Here is a 24,134-nt window from a genome sequence, read left to right on the forward strand (position 1 = left end):
CTTATCAGGTTGTTGGTCCACCTTGGGGTGGACATCCCACGCTGCGTTTTCCGGTACTTGGCCTCCACTCCAGAAACTTGCTGACCCATCGGCCGTCAGTTCTGCGTACTATGTGCCCTGCCCATTGCCACTTTAGCTTGCTAATCCGTCGGGATAGCGTGTTTTTGTGACGGTGAAATTATGTCAGCGGGACTTCAGATTTGTAATATGCTCTGTTGTTGTTAGTCACATGGGCGTACCCAGCTTCTGGTCGACTTCCAGCTGCAACCTTTGGGTACGCCCATACTATGTCATGTCATAATATAGTAATGTTATGTGTTGCCCCTTCTGTGTCGCTCCCTTACCTCAGGCACTTTTATTGCTGGTTCCTTTTAAAAAAAAATAGTATTAAAAAGACAAAATATGTGTTTATTAACTTACCTGTGATTTGTACAATGCCCCGCTGTAATGGTTCATTGCGTACTTGAAGCTTGGTGGAGCTGAAAATAATAAAAAATAAAATATTAATAACGTAAGAGACATTATACCAGAAATGCATAAAAAAATTAATACCAAAAAGACTGAATTATCCACAAACAGCATTATAGCAAATCAATCTGTAGATATCAAATAAAAATAAAATAATCAAGATCCGTCAAAAAAACTATTGATTTTTTTTTTCAGAACAGTACTTAAATGAATGAACCTGAAAGAGACTAGGTACTTTATAGTCTGAATCGACAGTTTAGTCGCTTAACAAAGCAAATTATAGGATTTAACTTATTATCTTATATTTTACTTATCTTACCTAAAACATCAATAGCCACAGAGGCCAGCTCCCCCTCTCCTCCGGCGTTGGACCCTCGACAGGAGAAGGTGGTTCTGTGGTCTAAGGTCACTGGATCGATCGTCCAGTTCTGGGAAACTATGTCGGGCACTGGCCTGCCGCCACGGTGCCAACGGAACCTGGAAAAAGGAAAAATATTCATCATCATTAGAGTAGGCGCGCACACCGTTGATTTTTAGTTGGCCGATAGTTGTGCCCGATTTTAAATTGTATGAAGAATCGGTCAAATCTAATAGGCATAGTGTGCGTACTCCCATACATGCCCACACTGATCAACTGCCCGACTAAACTATCGGCCGACGAAAAATCAACGGTGTGCGCCTACTCTTAGCCAGTTAGTCTCCATAGCAGACTGACGTCTCTCATTAAGCCTGGAAGAAATTGACGTCAATTTAAGTTCATATTAATGAGTATTGAGGACTTGAATGTCAGCCAGACTCAATAAACAATTTGCCATAATGCGTAAATTTTCTTTTTAACGCATTTCAGTCCAACTAGAAACATTTAAGTATTCCAACAAAAAAAATAATATTAAAAGCTACTGCGATACAAGTTTTTATTTATTCATTATCATCATCAACAGCCCTTTACAGTCCAGCTGGACTATAAGCCTCCTCCACTATAGTGGAGGGTTTTGCCATAATCTCCACGCTTGGCAGGCGGGTTGGAGATCGCAGTTTTTTAGAGAGAGCTGCTGCCCGTTCTCTGTTTGATGTGTAGTCCCTAAATCGCATCTTACGACACCCGCGGGAAGAGTAAGGGTTGGTGCTTTATTAAGTAGTGCAAAATACTTGTAAATCCTTCTTCTTCATCCATTGTATTGGCAATAAATGTTTTATTTCTCTTCGTAGAATGATTATTGAACTTACCTATGAACTTCCGGCCGTCCCTTCTCCTTGATACTACAGCTCAGTACGAGGCTCTTTCCCTTCACCACTCGCCACGGGGAGTATGTCAGCTTCGCCGGCCCGGGCGGGTCTGAAAAAAACAATTAGTTTACATATGAGTAACTGTAAAACGAAAACGGGTGTGGGTATACATACAGGGTGGAATTTTGTAATGCCACCTGGAGGGAAAGTACTCTTAATATTGTAGATAGAAAAATGTTCTCAAAGAAAACATTCCTTTATTTTTGAAAAGAAAGAGAACTGCATTAAAAGATTATCGAATTTTTTTCAAAAATTCACTACCTTACCATAAATTATTCTGTAACATAATACAAAAAAAATTAAGATAATCATGGTTTTCCTTTCATTTGATTTACCAAGTATGTTAGAGAGATTTCATCCTTATACTTAACCCTAACGATCGATTTAATAAAAATACAGGGTGTAATTTTTAACAGATTTTAGTTGGATCGATTCCCGGGTGTGGCAAGCAAATTTTTGGAAATCCATGAATGCAGTTCTATTTTTTTTTTAAATAAAGTAATGTTTTCTTTGAGAACATTTTTCTATCTACAATATTAAGAGTACTTTCCCTCCAGGTGGCAGTACAAAATTCCACCCTGTATAGCCTTCTTTTCTTCTTCTTCGTCGCTACACTCTTGACAGATAGGTCATATCTGGTTTGATGGCAAACTTCACAATCCCTCGCCATTCCTACCATATTGCAGCCTTTCTTGGTGTAATTCCAGAGAATCGAGGTTTTCACCGTGAAGATTGACGCCGCAAAAATAGTAAGGACTTCAATCGTGGAACAGGTATCTAGCATGGACTGCTTGCCGCCAAACAAGAGGATTGTTCACAATTTATGTTCTTTTATCCATCTTCTGCCTCTAACCTTGCTCCACTAGTTAAAGCCTGCAGTTATTTACTAATATCCTAAACACCTACACTCCAGATGTAAATGCTCACACCTCACCACAAATCGGCTCTCAGCGGGATCCGAACCCACAAACAGTTCGGTCTAGCTGCTCTCATTGCCCCAACTGACGTAGTCCATATACCTTTGCAGGAATAGTAACACCAGCTCCCATCGGGATTCGAACCCGCAACTGCACTAGTCTACTTACAGTTAACCACTAGCTCAGTCTTGCTGCTCTCGTTGCCTCAGTCAGCATAGTTCTTGCTCTTGCAGGCATAGTAACACCAGCTCCCATCGGGATTCGAACCCGCAACTGCACTAGTCTACTTACAGTTAACCACGANTGGACTAACAGTTCTGATGAAAGAAAATGAGTAAGCTCAATGCATAAATGGGAGCGTAACAATTTTATTTATTTATAAAATATGTTATTCCATTTCAGTAGCCCATAAATTGTATCACCAAGTTTAAATTGTAGCCCATAAGTGTATGTTCACATACATCTTCGGATCTCACTACTAAACTTCCAGATTCGCACTAAAAGTCATCTCATTTGACTAAAAGTGCTTGAAAATTTCAGATTCCGTGAAAATCACGAAAAATATTATTTGTATTGAATTTTATTCAATTAACAAAGCTAAAAATATATAAATTATACCAAAACTGTTAGATTATTTTTTAAACTTTTTAACAACGTCCCGTACCAGGTGGGGTGTGTGACACCCACACGCACTTTAAAGGCATGTAACTCAGTTGGTAGTCACCGCTGGACTGATTTTGCAACGCTGATCGAAGCAGCAGGGGCGTGATTCCAGCTACTGAGAATTTCAAATTCAGCACTTGCAAATTTTTAAAATTATGGCGATTTTTAAAGGACTGGGGTGTGTCACACCCCACCTCGTACAGCGAGGGTTAAATCAAACTTTCTAGTTTCCGAGCAACAAACTTGCAATAGAGTTTTTCTATAAAGTATATGCAAGTTTGACATAACAAACTTGCATTATGTCTGCTTCTATAAATTATATGTAAGTTTGCCTTAACAAACTTGCAATAAATATGCATGTTTGACATTAAATAAAACAACAAACATAATAATATATATTTTTTTATTATTTATACTTTTATCATATCTTACTTTTATCATATTTTATTATGTTATACTTAATTATAAGAATAACTCGGTTTTATGGTCGCCGCTATTGGTTTTTATTTTCTTTATTTTGTCTTTCTGCTCTGAAACAAAAAGAAACAAGTATATTTTCCACAGGTTAAGCCATTATTTTACATTTAATTGTATAAGTTTCTGTACTACTAACAAAATTATGGACTAATGTCTGAAATATAATAAATATAAATATAAATATAATATCCTTGGACATTTTTACACTGCGCCTCTAGTCCCAAACTAAGCAAAGCTTGTACTATGGGTACTAGACGACGGGATAAACATACTTATATACTTTTTTTTTTGTAAATACATACATATTATACATAGAAAACACCCAGACCCGTCACAGAAATTAAAATTCATCATTTCAATTTCTGCCCGGCCGGGAATCGAACCCGGGACCTCTCGGCATAGTAGTCCGTTCTGAACCACTACACCAAACGGCCGACGTATTATAATAAATATTTAATATATCTAAAGTAATCCTTAAAAACTACTATAAGGGAAAGGGGTTATCAGTTAAAATTCTGAAAGGAGCACACCTAAAATTTGTAAATCACTACATAGTATAAAAGAAAGTCGCTGTCGCTGTCTGTCTGTCCCTATGTATGCTTAAATCTTTAAAACTACTAGGATTTTGATGCGGTTTTCAACCATAGTTAGAGGGATTCATGAGGAACGTTTATATGTATAACTATCCACGCGGGCGAAGCCGCGGGCGGAAAGCTAGTTATATATAAAAACCTTTCTCATAAATCCCTCTAACTATTGTTGAAAACCGCATCAAAATCCGTTGCAACTAAACAGGAACATGCAGGAACTATTTAGGTAACACTTGGAACACGTTGCCTGGGTTTGAAAGTAGGTAAATAAGGTATAAGGGATAGATAAGAACTACTTATCATTAATTATGTTTGTAAAAGTAAAAATAAATAAACTAACCTCTAATCTTCAGCACGTCACGTAAGTAAATAAGCGTCCAATTTGCACAACAGATGCGTTTATTATTTAAAACACCGTGCAAAACAAAAAAAAACTTGTACCACTACATTCACAGTTTTATTCAGATTGCTTTTTCTATTAAACAAAGAATATTTTTAGTTAACACTGATTTTGTGCACTAGTGATTATTTGCTCCATGATGCGTATGACAGTAGGTAAGTAACGCATGTTTGTAACAAACAAAAAACAAACTTGATACTTCATCTTTGAAACTTAGCACAAAATGCAAACTTGCTTCAAAATTACCAAAGCCTTGAAACATCATACCTAAATCAACAAGCTTACAGCAATATTGCCATAAACTTGATTTGTCATATTTGACGTGACAATCTAATTTCAAATAAAAATCAAGTTTGCAGCAAGTTCGCTTGCTATCTGGGTAGTCTGGGTACCCTTGCAGGAATAGTAACACCAGCTCCCATCGGGATTCGAACCCGCAACTGCACTAGTCTACTTACAGTTAACCACTAGCTCAGTCTTGCTGCTCTCGTTGCCTCAGCCAGCATAGTTCTTGCTCTTGCAGGCATAGTAACACCAGTTCCCATCGGAATTCAAACCTGCAACTGCACCAGTCTACTCACAGTTAACAACCAGCTCGGTCTTGCTGCTCTCGTTGCCCCAGCCAGCATAGTTCTTGCCCTTGCAGGAGTAATTCCCGTGGAAGCTCTTCGTGGTGTCTTGCAGGAGCAGCATCGAGGGGTCCACTTCGTTGCATAGGTTTTCTGTAATCAAATAGTTTTACGTCAATATTGTTTTATTCATCATTTAGTTCATCCACTGCTGAAACTACTGCAAAACATAAATGTTCAATTTCATAAAAATCTGTTCAGTTGTTTTTGCCTGAAAGAGTAACAAACATTCACATTTTATATTAAAAAATAGGATCTCACAGCGTACTTACTATCCCATCAGCTAGAAGCTACTCTAAAAATGCAATCGCACCTGGTGTTAAGTGAGGTGCAGTCTAGGATGGTACATATCTGCCCTGTAAATGCCTATTCACTCTCGCCTTGAAAAGGCCCGGACTTAAGAGTTCAGGAAATTCAGCAGCAGGTGGCAAGCAGGAATGTTTAAACATTGAGGATATAATACACTGGATACAATAATTTAATATTAACTTACTTTTTATTTTATTTAATTTCTACTAACCTAATACGACTCAATGATGTTATGTAAATTTGTACGCCGACCTTGGGCCAAACATAGTGATACCGACTTCATTTTTAACACCTGTAATATGTTATTTACCTATGTTCCACAAATAAACGAATTTGATTTGATTTGATTTGATTTATTCTAATTAATAATATTTAAGAATCTAGTTTAATACAATAATAATAATTATTTTTTAAATTCCTCCTCTCCATTGTTGTTGTGCCCGACAGGGTTCATGGTGATCCAATTATATATTTAAGACCTAATGTACACTGTGAAATGCAATAAAGATTTGAGTATTGAACAATAATTTTGAGATTGGCCGGTAGTAGCGGCCTGCATCCAGAGCCCTATTGCAACCTTTATAAGGTCATCTGTTCACCATGTGGACATCTCTGGACGTCTCCCACTGGGCTTGCCAGTACATGGCCTACATTCCAGTACCTAGCTATTCCATCAGCCAGAAGCTACTCTAAACCTGACTAACCATCTCCATCAGTCCCGTTGCACTCGGGCAGATGCTTCAACACCTCCCCGTCCAGGTACCAGATGACCTCGTCCAGCAGCGGAGGGTTCCCCGTCTCCACCTCGCACGTCAGCGTCACGTTCTTGTGGTCCGTCTCCAGAATCGGGCTTTGGGAGCTCATGGTGAGGCGCACTTGGGGTTTGTCTGGAATATAAGATGAGTAACATGTTAATAAATGCGACCATTGAAATTAATTGAAATAGTTTATTCAGTACATAGACCCTTTCCAGGGCACTAATACACGTCCCAAATATAGCTTGCCCTACCACCACTTCGGGACAACATAATATGGGCTGGTGCTGAGAAGAAGTGAAGGTTGAGGTATCTAAACTTTGAACCATATAATTCTGAAGCTTGTGACTTAAATTTCTGAACCTTGAACCTTCACAAACATTATTTTTTCTTAAAAATATACTGTTATAAGAGGATACAGTCAAGTCCTTGCCATTCCGGCGGAGAAAGAGCACAACCAATCTCCGCGCAGCTGGTGATTATGAAAATTCCATTTTCTTCCACTCGGTGGACCGACGATCTGGTAAACTCACAGGAAGCACCTATATGGGGGCAGTTAGGAACTCTCGTTGTGGGAATCTTTAGCGGAATCGTTATGGGAGGCCTTTGTTCCAAGAAGACGTCCTTTGGTTGAAACGAATCCTCATGGGAGGCCTTTGTCCAGCAGTGGAAGTCCTCATAAGCTGAAATGGTGAAAACAAGGTAAACCTAAGTCACTTACACAGCACGTTGACGTGTATGCTCTCATGGCTCGATCCATTCCCCACGGAGTTGGCCAGGAGGCAGGTGTAGTTGCCCATGTCCCCGCCCCGCGCGTCGCGAATGATCAGCGAGTGCTGGTCGGTGGTGCCGCCGTCGTAGTGGCTCGTGTCATTGACGGAGACTCGCTCGCCGTTGCGGTACCTGATGAAAAAAGGTTATTATTAACCTCATAAAAGTAGCAGGAAAGGCGTTGGATGCAGTGCAGGCCGCTACCAACCCGCTGTGTTTATAGCTTGAGCATGGTCATTTTCAAGAGTATGCAGATATGAACTTTTCTCTATAGGTACTAGCATTCAAAGCTGGAAATCTCGATTCAAAAACTATTGTTTTACATAAACAGAGATCAATCGTTTACGACTATCATTTTGATATTGATAAAAGAAGTTCATATGCTTACTACTGTTCTATGGTGCATATCTTTGCTTAAAGGTTATTTATTAAATCTTTGTTTGTCACCTGTCATCCGCTTTGCAATGGAAGGAAGTCGAACCTTAATTTCGAATTAATTTCGTTGCGGGTCCAATGACGGTTTAAATTTCCCCCGGGACAAACTTGACCTTCATTGGTTGGGTTTTTATGGCGGTCAAGCTGTAGATCCTGGCTACACAGGAATTGCAGTAGTGGGAACGAGAGATGGGAATAGTCCCGTTATTTCTTGCATTACCTTACTAAATCCCTCTATATAAAAGCGAAAGGTCACTGACTGACTCACTCACCACAAAATGTCAGAAACTACAAATGCTTAGAATCTCAAATTTTGCATGGGGGTTCCTTTTAGGACGTAGGTGCTCACTAAGACGGGATTTTGCAAAATTCAATCCCAGGTCGAAAAATGGGGTCCACGCGTACGAAGTCGCGCGCGGCCGCCAGTTAAATCTACAACTACCTACACACTCGTAACTTTGAATATTTGTCTTGAAAATTTTGGCAAACGGTCCCGAGTTCTGTGTGGGACTGCTTGCATAAGACGCCATATTTCATTCCGGCAAGTTGCCGTAAGTTTCGTGCCTCAAGTCTTAGCGCAGCTTGCATTTAATATGCGCAACACATCCTTTACGAAAAGCTACGGGCTTAAGTTGCGGATTAGATAAAACCTGTGTCCTTTGCTCAGGTGTTGTATTTGTGTAGGAAGATAAAATACCCTTCGAAATTAATAGTAAGTTTGTATAAAACATTGCTTACTACGCCAAAAAACTATAGCATTCTTCTAAATCGATAAGTCCGACTTTTTTAACACCAAATCACTAGTAATGAGTATTTGATTGTTGCATGAAATAATCACTTCTGGATAGACTCTATACTACTATTGGAATATTGAAATGTAGCCATCCCGCTCACGAAAAGCGAAATGGTATTACGAGTGCCAGTGACAGATACAGTAACAACAGAGAAAGTAAATTATGGAGTACTTAGTTTCGACCTCCGATATTTCTGTTTCGATATTTTTTATCATTTCATTTTACCTACTTATCTTAAGGCCTATGCACACTATGTTTTTTTCAGTGCCACAAATCTTGAAAAGGGTTTACATGAAAGCCGTGTCACCTGATTAAAACGAGGTGTGCATTGTGCGTGGGCCTTATATCGGACTTAAAGTAGAAAGACTTACCAAATGACAGTGTTCAGGGATGAAGGGTTGCTCTCATAGTCGCATTTCAGCAGCACCTTCTTTCCTTCCACCACTGTGATGTTTTTCGGCTCCACTCGTACTATGGGGGAATCTGAAAAATGATTATCACATAAAATATTTGACAAGGTAAAATTCCTCTTTGTGGGCATCGAGCATAATATCAATAGCTAGCTAACCTCTAGGCCAAACAATAAAATTGCTTTCTTTTTTTGTTTATACCTGGACCGCAAAGAAAGGTCGGTTAGAAAATCTTTAATATCTTCACTTAACTTTATGTATGTTAAACAAAACATTGAAAATCTATGCATTTTTATGTATTAAAAAATCTTTAACTCTTTATTTCATAAAGTTAGGTCAGGTCAAGCCATTGGGGGAGGTCTTTGCCTAGCAGTGGACTTCTTTTGGTTTAAAAAAAACAGACTGCTCATCATCATCATCATTTTCAGCCATAGGACGTCCACTGCTAAACATAGGCCTCCCCTAATGATTTCCACAATGGCCGGTTGCTGGCGGCCTGCATCCAGCGCCTTCCTGCTACCTCCATGAGGTCGTCAGTCCACCCTAGGTACTGTTAAATAGGTATATTTTATATTATTTACTTACAGTATATTTCCAGCTCCCTAGTAGCGTGCATGGGGTGGTCGTGCGTCCTTTCGGTCACCTCGTTGGACGCTTCACAGTGGAACTTCTGCCGGTTTTCGTACTTCGTCGCCTCGAAGGTCAAGTTGGATGTGGTTTCGAAGGTCGTGTCGCTCTGGAAGTGGTAGAAGTGAGGGGTAAACCTAAGTAATGGAAACTGGCCACATTTCTCTCAGGGAATTTGTAATTTTCAGTCGTAAAAAAGCTCCTTAGGATGATTGTGTTAGCATCGTTTAAAACCTGTCCTTAGTATTTATAAAAAAATATAAAATTGTATTGAAAGATAAAATTACATAAATCACACGTCATCCATGCTAGTCAAAGTTGCTACAACTCATACTACTATACTACGGTGGCGTTACGAAGCTCGTAGCAATTCGTAGCGGATGACTACGAAAAGGGTTTGTAGTACAAGTTGTAGAACAATGGATTTGTTTAGCTGCCATTTGCCATTCATTTTTCTTGTTGTGAACTTTTACTTAATTTATGTAAGTGTTTAATCAATATTATTTACAGGAGTTTTAGGCTGAGTTGTACCATCTTAACTTTGACAAACGTCAAAAATCTGTCAAACTCCATACAAAAAGCACCGGATAAATATTGTTATAGTTACGATCAAAGTTAGGTGGTGCAACTCAGCCTTAGTATGGAAATATCATTTTAAACAGTTTTCGTCCCGGTTTTTATTTTATTTTAAGTGCCAGGCCGAAGGTGGAAGCGAGCTTCACCCGGAATCCTCAACCACAGAGGAACTGGCTATCTTACCTCTAACTGCCGGAACACAACAATGCTATTAACATTGTTGTTATGACGACAGACTTAGGGCTATATTTCACCGGGACACCATGACGGCGCAACCAGTCGCCGCTACCAACAAAATGTATACAGCTCTATAGAGAGTTACTCACCTGGTGTCCGTTTGGTTGCGCAAAGCTGTATACATTTTGTTGGTAGCGGCGACTGGTTGCGCCGCCATGGTGTCCCGGTGAAATATAGCCCTTAGGTAAGATGGTGGTGATTCGTTTAGCTTTTTTGTAAAGGCCCCTCTAGTCTACCACCAAGTAACTAGATCTTGTCACTGTCAATTAACTGTCATTATTCGATGGACCAGCTTAACCCCCTCAACGAGGGCTCGAGTTGCGTGCCCATAAAATTTTAATTCGTGTCCCGGCGTTCAACAACTGAACAATCTCAAACTGTCAGCCCCCTTTGTCTCAAGTTTTTGCTTGGAGGTAGAGAGGGATGGCTAGATGTGGCATAGATAGATGGCAACATTTTTTAATCGGATTTTTTGCTCATACCTATAGATATAGAAGATACAATAATCGGTTTTTATCAGATTTTAAGAATTTTGAATAGAATAGAATATAATATATTTATTTAGATTTCTATAATATGTGCCCTATAATCTCAACAATAATAGACCAGAGTTCGACAAGAGATCAATCATAGGTGAACACTGAACATCTCATGTCTGTTAATAATAATAATAAGAACACGTTCTAAAACAATCTTTTTGTTTTGTATCCATATTTAAACACCGTCTCAACGGACCGATTAATCAGTCTAGTCTGGATTAACCTTACCTCAGGAGAGATACAAATATTTAATTTTATAATTTGTCATTTAGGCCCAGAACAGACGGTGGAACGCAACTGCAACGAAACTGCAACTTTCTCATGATTCTGATGAATGAAACTGAAACTGAAAGTTTCAAACTGGTCGCATCATGAGTGGTCTCTCAACGGACGCTATGGCAGAAACTTAGATGCAACTCAAAAGTAACTAGCAATTGCAGTTTCGTTGCAGTTGCGTTTCACCGTCTGTTCTGGGCCTTAGTATCCTTTAATAATGTAAATAAAACTGAATTAATAGACGTATTTGATTAAAAACTAACTTACATATTTAATTTTCCAATACTTAACCCAAATTGACTCTTCCATCGCCTCTATATCCAAAGTTTATCCCGCAACGAAGAATTTGCATTGTAAATGTCTATTAATTAGGTATGCATAGAAAATAACGGGCCCTCAAGTTTCCTTAATAGCCCTGTATGGCGACGCAGTTTAGGTTAAACCGGGATACATAAATAGGTTTGATTATACACAAGCAAGTACACACCTCTTGGCTTTCATCTTAAGATGATAAACTGGCTTGGGGAGACTCTATTTTGAGTCTTAATTGACTTTCTTTGATGATGTAATTTTATTGCTTTAAGGTGAGTGTAGACTGGAGCATTTATACAGGGTGTCCTAAAAAGTAGTGTCAAGCCGAAGTCTAGGGGTATTCGATAACTTGACTATATTTTAGTTATCTCTATCTATAGTTACTAAAGCTTGGTATTTTACTTGACAGTAAATAAATAACAAAATTAAACTTACCAATTCCACTGCTCGTTGCTGCTCAGCCGAACATGAAACAAAGAGAAGCACAAATTAGCATTACATAATAATATTATTTCATGTTTTATTATATAAGCACTTTTACGCGTGTTCCGAAAAACATCACCCGTAGTTATTCTTCAGTCGAGTTATTTTTACTCATCCAAAAACAAGCCTCATAAACATTACTAATGTTAGTTGCCAACAAAAAATATGCTTCCACAAACTCAAGGATTCTTTCCCCCCTTTTTTACCCCCTCCTAACAACACTTTAGAATTTTTTTTCTCGTTTGTATATTTTCGTTTTAAATCGACAGCTTGTTCCAACGGAGACATCCTGTTTTTTGCAGGATCCCTATTATTAGTTAGTATACGTGTTTTAATATTAATAACGCCTACACAATCATCCCGTTTGGAGTTGTCCCGCAAAAAATCTGTCCGTTAAATTTTTCATTTTAAAGACATATAATGAGGATTCCGGGTGAAGCTCGCTTCCACCTTCGGCCTGATCATCACTTACCATCAAGTGAGATACAGGCCAAGAGCTTCTTCGTTGTAGATAAAAAAAAATGCTAGTCTAGTTTGTGGGATCCTACATTACGGATCCAAAAAACTGGATTGCAGCATAAGATATATGCTTCCACAAACTCAAGCTTCCTCAGCGATTATTCCCCTCCCTTTTCCCCCCCTTCTGTTTTTCACCCCTCCTCTCTCTTTCACCCTCCTAACCACACTTGAGAATCTTTTTCTCGTTTGTATATTTTCGTTTAAATCGACAGCTTAGTCGCCAACGGTTATTACAGAATACCGCGCTGTTAACGAATTAATTGCTCGGAATTTCACTTCGCAGATGTTTTCTCTTACCTTTTTTAGGGGTGGGGGGCTGTCGATGTTATAACATGTCGATATCGATAAAATTATAGTTGTATACTAAATAATTTCAGAATTACAACTCTTTTAAATTATAGTCAGAAGCAATTCAGATAAATTTTGTATGAGATTAGAGCGAAGAATTTAGGTTACAATTTGATGTAACGCGTTTTATTTTTAGGGATATCACCATCATCATCATTTCAGCCATAGGACGTCACTCTCTCTCCTTCTCCCTCAACTTTTAGAATTATGAAAATCGAAATATGTCGTTCATTTTACCTTACTTACAAATATGTAGCGTTTCTGACCAGGAGATACCTAAATACTTTCTGCGAGAGACATATTTTATAGCAGATTTTTTGATGGCAATATTTTCGATTTCCCGCGTATTTTTATTTGAAATTATACAAAAAGCGTAAAAACAAGTAATAGTCATATGTATTCCTATTAGTAGTTTATAATTTTAAGTGACACATAAGAATATTTTGAACTTTAAAAAATTTAAATGTTCATTACATAACTTTATGTTTTTGTGACATTTCTTTTTTTGCTCCTGTACCCTTCAACTAAAGGGAGACAGTAGATATTGTTAAAATACCATAAGCCCTGCAAGGTAGGTTCTAAATCAGCGTACACGAATGTAGAAAACGAAGAAAATCCAACTTTAGGTCTAATGAAATGTAAAATTCTATCGACATGCCATGTCCCATCACTAGCGTTTAATCGGATTACGCCACTAGGCAGCGCATTACATTTTTTATATCTCGTTTGTGTTTCGGCCCGAAAGCGTTTGCTTCTTTTATTACGTTACTTTTTCAAAATATCGTTTTGACTCTTTCATCTCGTGTTAGTAGATTTTTCTGTTTAGCAACATAAATGTATGTTTTTGATAGTCTTAAGGTTTTAGTCTGTAGTATAGTGGTTAAGAATTTAGACTCTTTGAATTGTAGAGGAGTCTGGAGATCGATTTGACTACCAGGTGTATCGAAAAATCTATTTGTACAATCGTACTTATTTAATTTGGTTAGGATAAATTCAAAAAGATCCAAAATGTTATTAATTTTCAGTGATTTTGCCATTGAAGTAATATTACTACGTATAGAACAGACATCGCGAACAAAATATGTGCAGTGCGGGGTGCGGGGCGGGAATTTGACGGACAGCTGTCAGTCAAATCCATGACTATCAAGTTTCATAATTTATGGCGATAAAATCTGCACCAGAAAATGTCGTACTTCATTGCTAGGATTGCGCGAATAGTGACGTTCCTGCGGTCGCCTCATCATAGACATTTTGAATCGATTGTGAAAATAAACAAATCGATTAAATTGTGTTATTTATAATTTTCATGGTGCTCAATAGCAAAAATGTTCAGCTACTTACATTATTTTCTTTTATTATATTGTGCGTTTCCTGTAATGTAATCTAAGCGCCCCTCCCTTAGACTAATATTAGCCCTCCTAGACAAGTGACAAAACGTGGCAGTTGAAACGAAATCACTTCGCTCTGCCGTTTTTTCGTGTTAGTTAGGTACTTCACTCTGTGATGCGAATTTAAAATTACAACTGGCGATTCCGAATTCACAACTGAGGGGATTGTGGCTAATCGTGTTACTTGTGCTACAAGTGCGTATGGGCTTCATACTGATGCTTAAGCCTTTAATAATTTTTCTTCCCGATTAAAATCTAATGTAATCGATAATCGCCTTGAGAATCGTTAACTGGTATTTTCTAATTCGATAAAAAAATGACCCATCTCTAGTTTAAAACTGTCATCCAACAGCGCACGAAATATTATGAGTTATAGATAATGATACCATTACAGAGGCGACACTTCGTTTACGTTTAGTTTCTGCCTATTGAATTGGATACTGTAAGGAAACATCGTCATCATCATTTTAGCTACTGGACGTCCACTGCTGAACAAAGGCCTCCTCTAATGATTTCCACATCGCCCAGTTGATAGTGGCCTGCACCCAGCGTCTTCCTGCTATCTTNGGTCGTGTACATCGGTAGATTTTGCTAAATAAAAGAATCCAACCGGACTCAGAAATAAAAAAATTAAAATAGCTGTAATTTTTAAATAGTAGGGATAAAATGTTTTATCAGTAGATTTGTCGATAAAATTGATCATATTACTGCGCCCTAACGGGTCGGACACTGGTGACCAGACACACTGTATAATTATTATAATTTTAGCCTATCTCGTGAGCTAGGTGTCAATAATTAGGGTGATTTACTAACTAACCAGTCGCATACGAACAACAGCAGTGAGATTCGAACAAGTTTGATCCATGATGCCGCACGACTATTGTGTGAGCCCACTCGTAACCCAAGCTTATTTAACTTAACACGAGGGGCTGGACGGGACTATTAGTAATTTGTGCAATACAAATTGCTAATAATCATTAACACTAGAGTACACGCGCGGACTACTATAGTAGACCAGGGTAACATTTTACGCTATAACTTTTTGAAAACTTGCGCCAGAGAGCTGGCATTCCAGGAAAGCCTCGTTTACTAAATTTGTCAGTAAGCCAGTAAAGCTTGGGTCGCTAGTGTCTGCGCACTTTTCTAAAATTGGCCGTCAAAACTGCGGGTCTACTCAAAAGCCCGAAATCACTAGACAAAAAAATTATGAAAGACTTGCAACAAATAGATTTACACCGTGTACCAGGCAGTAGAAAATCATGAATACTATGACAGATAAAAAACTAATCATATTTTTTCAGTCAATTTTTTTTTTGTTAACATTGGTCTCAGATTGCAATTTTGGTCCAAAAAATTTACAACTTTTAAATCTGTTTATAATGTTTGATCCCAAATAGTTATATAAATAAACTTTGATTATAAAATAACTATAATAAACACTTTTATCATTTACATAATTATTCTATTCATAAATTGCTTACAAACTGATTTACAGTGATTTTAAATTGGCTTACCAGAGTAGGCCGCGCGTGTATTCGTGTAAAAAAAGGAGCGCGTGTACTGCAGTGTTAAAAAAATATTTTTATTGCTTTATTTAACCTTCCTTTCGTATAGTAATTTATGAGTCAGTGTCAAGTCTGCGATTTTTAATCTTTGAAATTTTCGTAAAATGGCTGCCGCCGCGGTGACGCCTTGTAATTGACAAATTAAAATTAAATTAGTGTTTTAAAGTGCATAAATGTACAACATAACGGTAAAAAGTCATTCCTTGATTTTTACTTAATATGTTTCTGGAGTTATTTGAACAGTATTTTCGTGTATAGGATGGTATATTTTCAAAAAACAAAACTGCACCCAAGCGTGTTGTCACAGCAACCGCTGGGCACATACTAATTGAAGATCGGTCCATGGACCTGTTTGCGTGCCAGAAACAATCTCGTTGACATGTCTTCTCTAGTACGTAGTACATTATAACTCAATGGATTTTGCATATTTATTTTGTTTTTAGTTTACACTAACTAGATAAGAACAATAACATTTTGGTTTCATGCTAATATGACCTAGATGTTAAAAAAGTATGAAGACTGACATTGACATTTTAGATTTAACTAGCAAATCTAGACTTGATTTAGACTTGGGACTAAAATAGACTGGATTTTATATTATAGAGACCACAGTGAGGCTGTTTCCAATGTGAGTGATATTTTACAAGGTTATCCATTCTTGTAGGTACAATTACATTTAATAATTATAAATATGAATTATTTAAGTACATTTTCAAACAAATGTTTTATCAAATGCTGTTATTATCTACCACATAAGGGTACAGCGATACAGTAAATTAAATTACAAACAGATTTAATGCAAAGGATTTATCTCCCATTCTGGGACAGAAGCTTTGTTAGGTTGTTGTCATTTTGGAAACGTATGGGAATAATTTACCCATTGTAGTAATAATTTACATTAAATTAAATTCTTTTTTACTCTACTGTGTTAAAAGGAAGGTATGTTTGTTAATTTTGTGAGTGACATTGGGTACAACAAAATTACTTTCCAGTTAATTTAATAAGTAACTTTGAACATTTTCAATTTACATTTTCAGTGTATCCAGTCGAGATTTTTTACGAAATTGTCTTTAAAAGTAAGTTTGATTACAATTAAACTTCTTTTCGTCTTCTTTTCTAAATCAATTTCTGTAATCTATTTGCTGGACGTATTGCGCTTGAACAGTTTAAAACCAACTAAATTACACGTGAGATATAAGTTTGTGTGGCCACCACAGAGTTGGGACACAGTGTACAGAATTGCAGTAATACTGTTTGAAATTAATATAAAAGTGTGTTAGAAAAAATCAATTTTGCGAAATCTAAACATAAAATGACAAAGATTAAAGTAAGTAGGTGCAACAAATAGAACCAAAAATGGCAACCGCTCAGCATTATGTCATGCTCTTAGGTGGATCTCAGAACACAACGCTGTTATTCTGCGGAAGCCATTGTTGGAGAGAACTGCAACAATTAACTCCATCGGCATCGGCATTTTGCCCGTTTATTTAATTAATCTAACGAAAATTACGAAGACGCTAACAAACGCAGGTCAATATTTTTTAAAACGTAGTTTTATGTCTCAACATAGCTTACTCTACTTTCTTACACTGTGGTCATGGCGAATAGAGGCGATTAATATCAGATAGCGCAGGTGTATACACGTGGAGGGCTACCTTGCTAACAAATATACCACTTAAATTGTTAATTAAACCGGCTTTGTGCTATTTTGATCCTTAGCGTGTAGAGTTAGGGTGCATTTTGTAGAGTCGAGTTGGATAATTGAGGTGTTGGTTGCAAGTGTTTTTGATATAGGGTGTAATTTGATATAGGTTGATGCTCAGATTAACTGAAAGATTTGATTTAAAGTGGATTAAATCAATAAAATACACCAGACTTCAACTGTCATGGTCATGTAGTAATGTTTAACTATGAAATTGATTACATAAACGAAATTGTGTCGTCTCGAACTTGTATATCCTTTGTCAGTTTTGTATGTATGAAAGAGCTAATTACTTACCTATTTACATGTAAATTGGTAATTTTAAACGAAATAAAACAAACTACTAAAGATTCAATCTGGTGTCGGACTTTATGAGGCATCTTGTTTAATAGAGAACGTGACCTCTATTGCTATATTCGCATACGATGTGGTTGATTCAAATCTACAAAAAATACTAAAAGAAGTGAGTTTTTAATTTGAACGTCTACTATTGGAATTGAACATGAGAACTTTGAATCTAGATATAACTCACTGACCACTAAACTAAGAATCAGTCATCGAAAATAAAGTATTATATCAAAAAACTTTCATTGGATTCATATTGACATAACATCTAGAACTGCTTAAAAATACACCCTATTTAAAAGGGTTTATTGCTATGTCATGAATCAAAAAAGGTTTTACTTATGAATTGATTAATTCTATTTACCTTTTCGGTCGATAAAGAGTTAGACAAACCGACGAGCACTCAACGTGGTGTGTGTATAATTACCTCATTACTTAACTCAGATATTGGGGCCACTGTCTACTAAGGTGTATGTTTGAATTACAAGATATACTCAAGATATAAAATACCTCCACCTCTCGTTCGCAACGCTGCAACTCCTGTGTAGCCAGGATCTACAGCTTGACCGCCAATAAACCAGTGAGGGTCAAGTTTGTCCCGAGGGAGAGTTAAATTGTCATTGGACCCACAACAAAACTAATCAGGAGATCATAGGAGTTAAGAAAGTAACCTTTATTTGTCACCTATCAACCGCTTTGCGCTGGAAAATCATTCCTCAACTTCGAACTCCTATGTTCTTATAATATAAAATGCTAAAGTCGAATGTTATACATACATACGTTATTACTCAATTGCTGGTAAACGCTTAGCTACCAATATTGAAAAAAAAAACCATCAATGAAAAATCCGTTTTAAACATAGCTTTGTATATTTTCAGCTAGCATCCCCTGCCCAGTGTACCGCGTTCCCATCCACTCATTATTTACCTGCGTAGCTCAGTTATCTCTTTAATTAATCGTCTTTTTAATTACACTTTAGGCTGAAGTCGACGAGCAATATTAATTTTTATTAAGCAAAAGGATCAACGAGTAACGAAACGTAATTTTTAAGGTTTATTCGTTGCTTGGGTTATATTATATTAGTCGTCGGGGCTCGTTATGACCGTTAAAAGCTGGTTATTTTGGTTTTAATTTATTTATCCCTTTTTAAGGGTCGTTATTTTATTTATAGGCAGCTTGAGGTACTTATTTTTTCAGTCGGATGCATGGCAACGAAAAAAATTAGATTTTTTGTGTGGGATTATGAAAATGGCCTTTTACTAATTATTCATTATTTGGGTAAAACTTGATATTTTTTACTATTTGTAATTTGAAATGATGCTTAAAAATATGTCTCTACTTCAAAAAATAAAACTTTTTTTTCTCTATATCCCAAATGCCTTATGGTCTATAAGAAAGTTTGCCTTTTTTATACCATTTAAATGTGGCACTATAAATAAATAAGTAATTTTAAAACTTTACTACCCACATAGCTCTACTACCCACTCTAATTATTAGGTACATACTACATTATTTATAATGGTATAAAATAAACGAGTTATTATCCATTCAACATCACACGTCGTTGGGATCTCTTTGGAGCGCCGACAGAATGAAAAATTGCACGCGACCCAATTCACGCACGCATTAGTGGGGCGAGATATAAAGTCAATTGAAGTGACAATGATCACTCCTCTCACTCTTTTACTTGACATTGGCACAAATAAGTAAAGAAGAAGAAGATCGCTCACTTAAACAACTTACATGATTCACGCACGCATTAGTGGGGCGAGATATAGAGTCCATTGAAGTGGCAATGATCACTTCTCTCTCTATCTCTTTCCACTTGATATTGGCACAAATAAGTAAAGAAGAAGAAGAAGATCGCCCACTTAAACTACTTACATAATTCACGCACGCATTAGTGGGGCGAGACGTAGAGTGAATTGAAGTGGCAATGATCACTCCTCTCACTCTTTCACTTGACATTGGCACAAATAAGTAAAGAAGAAGAAAAAGATCGCTTACTTACACCGGTATTTACAAACGATGCTTGCTTAAGTGAAGCAGCAAATCGAATGCACAGCGTTGAAATCGAATGAACACGCTTATAAATCATTTCATCAACGAAGACGCGCCCCACCATTCCTCCGCTAATTCATCAACAGCCCTTCACAGTCCACTGCTGGACTATGAGCCTCCTCCACTATAGTGGAGGGTTTTGCCATAATCTCCACGCTTGGCAGGCGGGTTGGAGATCGCAGTTTAAAAGATTGATGTTTTTCAGAGAGCGCTGCTGCCCATTCTCTGTTTGATGTGTAGTCCCTAAGTCGCCTCTTACGACACCCGCGGGAAGAGTAGGGGTTGGTGACAAATGTATTCTACTCTGCCGTCACCACACGGCACCTCCGCTAATGTTTGAATGTTATCGGTACACGCTAAGTGATCCATAAGTGCACACGCACACTACAATTATGACGCTCGGATTGCTCGGATCAAACTCCTCGCACCCCGTGCTTCCTTACGCTGACCAAAAATTGGTGGGGCGCGTCTTCGTAGATGAAACGATCTCCGCTCGAATACCGGTGGTGACAAAAGTTCCCAGAAATTTTTGGTAGTAGATGACCGCTGGGGAGTTTTGTCACCAAGATTTCATAAGATTTTTTGTCTGTGTTTCTTTGTCAATTTGGGCGTGTTCCTTTACATGTATGGAGATTTGCTATTTTTGACATCAACGTTGGTAAATTTAGCGTTATCTGTGATATTTCTATAATCTGTGAGCGTTTTGTGAGCGATGTAAAAAAATGTTGAAATGGAACACTCTCAGTTTGACATGAGCCGTCAAATGTCGGATTTTTGAAGTTTTTATTTTTTATAGAAGAAATATTCTTCAAGTTATGTTGTGCTCTTATGTTTATCTTACAATACATTAACCAATTGACCTAATGAATAAAAAAAATAAGTAGGTTATCGCTTTAATTACGGAAATATGACATACTTTAGCTCTCAGTTTGATATGAGCCGTCACACGTCCGATTTTTAAAGTTTTTATTTTTTATAGAAGAAACATTCTACAAGGTAAGTTGTGCTCTTATGTTTATCTTACAACACATTAACCAATAGACCTAATGAATAAAAAAAATAAGTAGGTTATCGATTTAATTACGGAAATAAAACATACTTTAGCTCGAGTATTAGCCATTTCTACAGCTAGTTTCGACTTTCATAGTTCATTGTAATTAATAATGTACATAAAAAGCAACGATAACAACACTGTTTGAAAGCTACATTCATCTGCTATCATAAAAACGGCACTCCATTCATAGCCTTTCTAAGAAGCGGTCATAAACATTAGTTTTTACGATGGTGGCGAAGGACCCTCTCAAGAAGCAGAGGATGGTGGCGAAGGACCCTCTCAAGAAGCAGAGGATGGTGGCGAAGGACCTTCTCAAGAAGCGGTCGGGGACGCCTCGCGGTCAGGAGAGGCCGTATTACAAATAACTGAAGAAGAGGCGGGGCCTAGCAGCCCGTACTGGTGACGTCAGCGGTGGCGTGATCGTGGCGCGCCGGAGCAGGTTGCTGCCTGTTGCTACGGACGGAGCTCACTTTTCCTTCGGCGCTCGAGAGTGGTGGACGTGTCTTAGGTTGTTAGGAGATCGTAATTTTGTAATTTTAAAATAACGTTTGGAATATAAGTTTTTGTTAGATTTCTTGTTTTCTTTTCTTTTTTTAAAAAAATAGTTTCCCATCTGATTTATAAGAATATTATATTTACGTTGACATTTAAGTCTCTTTACGTTGAACAATATACATGAAATTATAGAAATGTGACTACGTAAAAGGGCAATGCGTAAAATCTCAAAATATATAAGAAAAATATAAAAATTGATAACAGCAGTAGCAAAAGCATTACATGTTAAGGCTAAATGTGTAATTTCATTAAATTCGTTTTAGTAGGTCAGAAGATATGACCCAAAAATATGGCTCTGGCCACTAAAATGGCTCTCCTGTAAAATTTACTTTTTTCACTTACGCCAGTATACGTAGGAGCCATATGCAACATGTTATTATTATGCAGTGCCTACACGTTACAACAAAATGCTTAAAAGCTTTAAATATTCAGTAAAGATCACGTAAAAGGTTGAAATAAAGTGGGTGTAGGAGTGTAGCCCCAGCCTTAGAACAAAGGTCGAGTGGGTTTGTCTGGGCTTTGAATTATGGAGGTGCCAATTAGTTCCTGTAAAACCTGAGTATTGACAAGAGTTGAACGAAAATAAAACTAATTGGATTAACACAAAAACTCTATGACTTAAAGTTAACAAACATTAAATAAACTCTATTGAGTTGTATTGCATTAATAGATGATAATGTACCATAGTTCCAACGACCGTTATAATGCTGCTACAAATAAATTGTTACGAAATGCAATAACATATTCGCATTTATTCATTACTTTTCCACATGCCAGAAAAAGCAGTTAAGAGATCTACTTAAAACACTTCAACTTTAACTAAATTGCTCGTACTTTTTTGACAGGACTTAGTGATTTGCAGTTTGTTTGTCTTATAAACCATTTACTTACCTAGGGTTCCGTAAAACCTTTCATGCTACTTTGAAGTCACTTATAGGTATGTACTTATAAATCGCGATACATCCGAAGAGTGTCTGAAGGGAGTGACGCCCTTTGTAGGCGATATGGTAATTTGAGGGCTACCAGTTTCTGGGACCTAGATTGACACTGGTTTATACAGGGTGGGTGTATAATACATGCAGCTATTAATCCTTAGAGTAGGCGCACACCGTTGATTTTTAGTTGGCTGATAGTTGTGCCCGATTTTAATTTGTATGTAGAATCGGCCAAATCGAATCGGCGTAGTGTGCGCACTCCCATACATGCCCATACTGATCAACTGCCCGACTAAACTATCATCCGACGAAAAATCAACGGTATGCGCTTACTCTTATACATAACAGAAATTAAGATAAATCGTTTTGATGGTTTCCTACAGGATTTTTTTAAGTGTGGTAGTTATGACTACGTTTTCTATAAATATTTACCATACTCGATCTGAAATACTTGAAAATGAATTTTTTTTGCTAGATTATTAACCATTTGTAGCATTGATATTTTTGTTAAATAAAATTCATTTAATAATGAACAGATGACTATAAGGCATTGGGAATGTTTAATAAAAAAAACCGTTTGCTATTTGGTTAGACTTCTTTGAAGTTAAATAAAGTTATACTTCGTATCTCTCCCGAAGATGATTACGTTTTACATGCAGCAGTACCTGGGATGATGCCGTCCTTATCACACTTTTAGAGAATATTTATTTAAAAATATAAGTTTTAAATATAATAAAGTACGTGTTTTGACTCCTCAGCACCGTAGTACATTCCGCGGTCCGCCATATTTCTTGTCATTACTTGTGTTGGTGTTCGTCCGACTCACACGAACTTTTTCAAGAAAAATAACTTAGCGTGAAAATGGGTAAAAGGAAACGATCAAGTAATGGTGATAATAGTGATATGGTGAAAAGTTTGTTAAGAAACCTCGTAGGTATGTACATAGACAGCGACAAATTATAGTTTTATCTGATGATGATGAANCGTCTGGTGCGCGAGCGGGTATACCTTATTTTAATTTAATTTACTCACTTTTCATTACCAACGCTTTTGACATCGAACAGCGATAGATACTGTCCCATCCAGCTTCACTCTATCTCTTCAAGGCCGTTTTCTTGCTTGGGAAATTCAATTTAAGCCGTAGGGTGATGTTCTAATTAAAGTGGCGATGTATGCCACGATTGATGTCTACCACGATCGTTAAAATGTTTGTGTTCATAGTGGCAATACACATACAGTAATCTAAAATAAGGTACTGGGTTCAATACCTAGATGGGTCAAGACGCTGTTAAATTGATTCGTGGCATTTTTACAATGTCTGCGTGATAAAAATTTTTGATGCCTGCTACGGAATAAAACTTAAGCATACTAACTTATTTATTGATTTGTATTCAAATAAAAGAAATTTTATGGTCCTGATAGATAGATAAAACATTTATTTTCATAAGAAAAATAATTACAATCAGATAAAGTTTTCTCTACAAGTTTTCTGGAAGAAATCGCAAAAATTCGTAATCGTTTTTTGTAGAAAACATAGTCATCATCATCATCATTTCAGCCACAGGACGTCCACTGCTGAGCATAGGCCTCCCCCAATGACTTCCACATCGCACGGTTGGTAGCGGCCTGCATCCAGCGCCTTCCTGCTACCTTTATCAGGTCGTCGGTCCACCTTGTGGGTGGACGTCCCACGCTGCGTTTTCCGGT

At 37.3% G+C, this 24,134-nt stretch overlaps 1 protein-coding gene across 1 annotated transcript in view; it reads right to left on the reverse strand.

Moving 5' to 3' along the window:
• Nucleotides 1–24,134, reverse strand: part of nrm (neuromusculin) — a 194,256-nt gene that overhangs the window by 18,565 nt on the left and 151,557 nt on the right. Inside the window, exons 6-14 of the mRNA XM_028323573.1 lie at nucleotides 11,908–11,925; nucleotides 9,491–9,641; nucleotides 8,867–8,978; nucleotides 7,217–7,398; nucleotides 6,445–6,627; nucleotides 5,384–5,524; nucleotides 1,696–1,804; nucleotides 788–945; nucleotides 421–479 (exon numbers count right to left, since the gene is read on the reverse strand). Coding sequence (XP_028179374.1) covers nucleotides 421–479; nucleotides 788–945; nucleotides 1,696–1,804; nucleotides 5,384–5,524; nucleotides 6,445–6,627; nucleotides 7,217–7,398; nucleotides 8,867–8,978; nucleotides 9,491–9,641; nucleotides 11,908–11,925 — 1,113 coding nt within the window. The remainder of the gene's footprint in view (nucleotides 1–420; nucleotides 480–787; nucleotides 946–1,695; nucleotides 1,805–5,383; nucleotides 5,525–6,444; nucleotides 6,628–7,216; nucleotides 7,399–8,866; nucleotides 8,979–9,490; nucleotides 9,642–11,907; nucleotides 11,926–24,134) is intronic.

This window comes from Ostrinia furnacalis, unplaced genomic scaffold (assembly GCF_004193835.3).
Source record: "Ostrinia furnacalis isolate ACB-3 unplaced genomic scaffold, ASM419383v2 OfSCF0651, whole genome shotgun sequence".
Lineage (NCBI taxonomy): Eukaryota > Metazoa > Arthropoda > Insecta > Lepidoptera > Crambidae > Ostrinia > Ostrinia furnacalis.